This window comes from Sebastes fasciatus, chromosome 8 (genome assembly GCF_043250625.1).
Source record: "Sebastes fasciatus isolate fSebFas1 chromosome 8, fSebFas1.pri, whole genome shotgun sequence".
In the NCBI taxonomy this organism is placed as follows: Eukaryota; Metazoa; Chordata; class Actinopteri; order Perciformes; family Sebastidae; genus Sebastes; species Sebastes fasciatus.
In genome coordinates this window covers 104,942-108,858 of record NC_133802.1, presented here as the reverse complement: position 1 = coordinate 108,858, position 3,917 = coordinate 104,942, and the positions used below count along the sequence as shown (strand labels likewise).

Sequence of the window (3,917 nt, the reverse complement as noted above, 5' to 3'; positions counted from 1 at the left end):
TGTCCTTAAGGAATGTTTGAAGTTTAGTTAACTTGTTGGTTTCGTGTGGCTTGATCGATAGATATAATTGGGTATCATCTGCATAACAATGAAAGTTTATGGAGTGTTTTCTAATAACATTGCCTAAGGGAAGCATATGTAAGGTAAATAGAATTGGTCCAAATACAGAACCCTGTGGAACTCCGTGACTAACTTTGGGGTGCATGGAGGACTCATCGTTAACATGTACAAACTGAGATCGATCTGATAAATAGGACTTAAACCAACTTAGTGCAGTTCCTTTAATGCCAATTAAATGTTCCAGTCTCTGTAATAGGATGTGATGGTCAATGGTGTCGAAAGCAGCACTAAGATCTAACAAGACAAGTACAGAGACAAGTCCTTTGTCCGATGCCATTAGAAGGTCATTTGTAATTTTCACTTGTGCTGTCTCTGTGTTATGGTGCACTCTAAATCCTGACTGATAATCCTCAAATAAATGATTGTTCTGTAGAAAGTCACACAGCTGACTGGCAACTGCTTTCTCAAGTATTTTGGAGGTAAAGGGAAGGTTAGATATAGGTCTATAGTTGGCTAGGACTTCTGGATCAAGAGTGGGCTTTTTAAGAAGAGGTTTAATTACAGCTACTTTAAAGGACTGTGGTACATAGCCTGTTAGTAAAGACACATTGATCATATCCAGAAAAGAGGGTAAAACTTCTTTAAGCAGTCTAGTTGGGATGGGGTCTAGGAGACAGGTAGATGATTTAGATGAAGAGATCAGTGAAGTCAGTTTGTGGAGGTCGATGGGAGAAAAGCAGTCTAAATGTATATCAGGTTGTACAGCTGTTTCTAAGGTTCCTAAGTTTGAGGATAAATCGGTACCAGTTGATGGTAGGAGGTGATTAATTTTGTCTCTAATAGTTATGATTTTATCATTAAAGAAACTCATGAAGTCACTACTACTGAGGGTTGTAGGAATACATGGCTCAATAGAGCTGTGGCTCTCTGTCAGCCTGGCTACAGTGCTGAACAGAAACCTGGGGTTGTTCTGATTTGTCTCTATTAATGAGGAGTAATGGGCTGCTCTGGCATCACGGAGAGCCTTCCTATATGTTTTAAGACTATCTTGCCAGACTAAATGAGATTCTTCCTGTTGGTGGAACGCCATATCCTTTCCAGTTTCCTCGATGCTTCCTTTATTTAAGAGTCCACTTTTAATTCTCCTGTTTTGTTGCTTTATTGCAGTGCTCGTGTTAGATTTTATTAGATTATTATGTTTAACTCCGCTTCTGTTTACCTTTGATCTAATTAATTTAGGTGGGGCAGACACAGTCTCAGTTAGGTTTGGGGTTAAGCTATGGGTGGGTAACTGCTCTAGTGGAAGCGCAGAGAAGTGTGTAAGACTACAGCTCTGCTTCCTGGAATGACCTCTGGTTTGTCATGGATTTGTTCCACTAACAATCTTGGTCAGATTTCTGGATAATAGATCCGCTCCATCCAAAGTAGGATGAATGCCGTCTCTCCTAATCAGACCAGGAGTCCCCCAGAAAGAGTTCCAATTGTCAATGAAGCCCACATCGTTTGCTGGACACCACCTCGACAGCCAGCTGTGGAATGACTTCATGCGGCTATACATGTCGTCACTGGTCAGGTTGGGGAGGGGACCAGAGAAAACTACGGAGTCCCACATTGTCTTTGCGTATGCACACACCGACTCCACATTAACTTTAGTGACCTCCGATCGACGTAACCGGGTGTCATTACCGCCGACGTGAATAACAATCTTACTGTATTTACGCTTATCCTTAGCCAGCAGTTTCAAATATGATTCAATGTCGCCCGCTCTGGCCCCCGGGATGCAGTTAACTATGGCAGCTGGCTTCGCTAACTTCACGTTCCTCAAAATAGAGCTGCCGATAACCAGAGTTGGGTTCTCAGCGGGTGTGTCGCTGAGTGGGGAATATCTGTTAGAAACGTGGAGTGGTTGGTGGTTAACCGTGGGCTTCAGCTTACGACTATGCGTCCTTCGGGCAGTCACCCAGCCTCCCGACTGCTCGGGGGTTGCCGGGGGACGGCTAGCAGAAGCTACGCTTGGCCGGTCCGCACCGGCTAGGGGCTGGCTAACTACAGAAGAAGCTAGAGATAAAGTGCAGAACCGGGCTTCTAACTCGCTAACCCTCGCCTCCAATGCAGCAAGTGCACTACACTTAATACATGTACCATTATCACTAAAGGAGGCAGAGGAATAACTAAACATCAGACACACAGAGCAGGGGAGAGCAGGAGAAGGTGGAGAGGGAGAGAGAACAGGAGAGCAGGAGAGCGCAGGAGAGGGAGAGAGAGAAGCCATCGCTAACAGCTAAGCTACTGCTAAGCTACTGCTAAGCTACTGTTATGCTACAGTACGATAGCCCAGCTAGCGTTAGCCGAGCTGAATATGTGCGTTTAGGTCTCTAAAAAGGAGTGAGTTATGAGTGCTTAAGCAGAACTAGTGTAGGTATAAATGTAGCGGGTAATTGGCCGCTGTAATGAAGAGTATATAACTCGGCAGATGGCCGCCCGCCCTGCGCCCGGTTTTGCTCCAGGTTTCTTCCCAGTAATCGGGGAGTTTTTCCTGGCCACAGTGCGCTTGGTGGATCCTGTTGGGTCTCTAAACTATGGTGTACGGTCATAGACCTGCTCTATATATAAAGCATCTTGAGATAACTTCTGTTGTGATTTGACGCTATACAAAAATAAATTGATTTGATTTGATTTGATTTGATAACTATATTGCCCTGGATGTGCTAGAGCAGCTACAGAACGCAGCAGCACACAGAAAGACAGGCAACCGAAAATGAGGCAATACGCTTACTGCAAGCACGTCAGCACCAAGATGGCGACAGTTGAGTGTGGAAAGTGTCCAGCGTTCCACACTCAATGATCTGCCCGTTTTGAGTACAACATCCGGGTACTTTGAGTGCACTGCACTTTGCCATACTTCCCAGTGCGAACGCACTTATGCACTCAAAGTAGTAAGTGTAAGTACAGAAGTACGTGGATTGGAACACACTCCCTGATTTAGCGCCTGTCTCCTCCCAGTCTGCTCTGATTGGTCAGCGTTTCCTGTCAATCAAACGTCCTCAACACAGCGTCACTATCTCCCCATCCCCTGTTGCAGCTCTCCTTGAGCTACACAGAGAGAAGCAGCTAGGAAGAGTTTATAAACTACTTAAAAGTTTATAAACCAGAAACTTCACCCAGCGCACGTTACCGGAGGAATCTGATCTAATAATAATAATATATTGGATTTATATAGCGCTTTATATTAATCTCAAAGACGCTTTAACATAGTCGGGGGGAAAACGGTGTGAGACAGACAGACAGGAGACGAACGACAAAAAGCGACATACACAGGAAGAATCACATACATACACATGGACTGATGGGTAGGGGGAAGGAGGGGGCTACGGGTAAGCAGATGAGAAAAGATGTGTTTTGAGGCGGGACTGGAATGTGGTGAGGGAATCGGAGTCTCTGATGAGATTGGGGAGTGAGTTCCAGAGCTTGGGAGCTGCCCTGGAGAATGCTCTGTCCCCAAAGCTGCGGAGTTTGGACGTGGGGGTGGAGAGTAAACCAGCCGAGGTGGATCTGAGGGACCGTTGAGGTTGGTAGGGGGAGAGGAGTTCAGAGAGATAGGGAGGTGCAAGTTGGTGGAGGGCTTTGTAGGTGAGGGTCAGGATTTTGTAGGAGATCCGGTGGGAGACGGGGAGCCAGTGAAGGTCTTTCAGGACTGGGGTGATATGATGCCATGATTTGGTGTGGGTGAGGAGTCGGGCAGCTGCATTCTGGACCAGTTGTAATTTATTTATGGAGGTGTTGCTGATGCCATAGAGGAGTGAGTTGCAATAGTCAAGGCGGGAGGAGATGAAGGCGTGGATGAGTTTCTCTGCTGT

At 46.0% G+C, this 3,917-nt stretch overlaps 1 protein-coding gene across 1 annotated transcript; it reads right to left on the bottom strand.

Annotated features, from left to right (window-relative positions):
- Window positions 1-1,420: 1,420 nt before the first annotated feature.
- LOC141772113 (uncharacterized) lies at window positions 1,421-2,420 on the bottom strand. Its single transcript, XM_074642776.1, has one exon. The coding sequence runs from the start codon at window positions 2,330-2,332 to the stop codon at window positions 1,421-1,423; it is 912 nt and encodes a 303-aa protein (XP_074498877.1). The 5' UTR covers window positions 2,333-2,420.
- Between the last annotated feature and the right edge of the window lie 1,497 nt (window positions 2,421-3,917).

Excerpts from the sequence above, each read along its gene's own strand:
- LOC141772113 (XM_074642776.1), bottom strand. The coding sequence starts at position 2,332 with ATGGCTTCTCTCTCTCCCTCTCCTGCGCTCTCCTGCTCTCCTGTTCTC.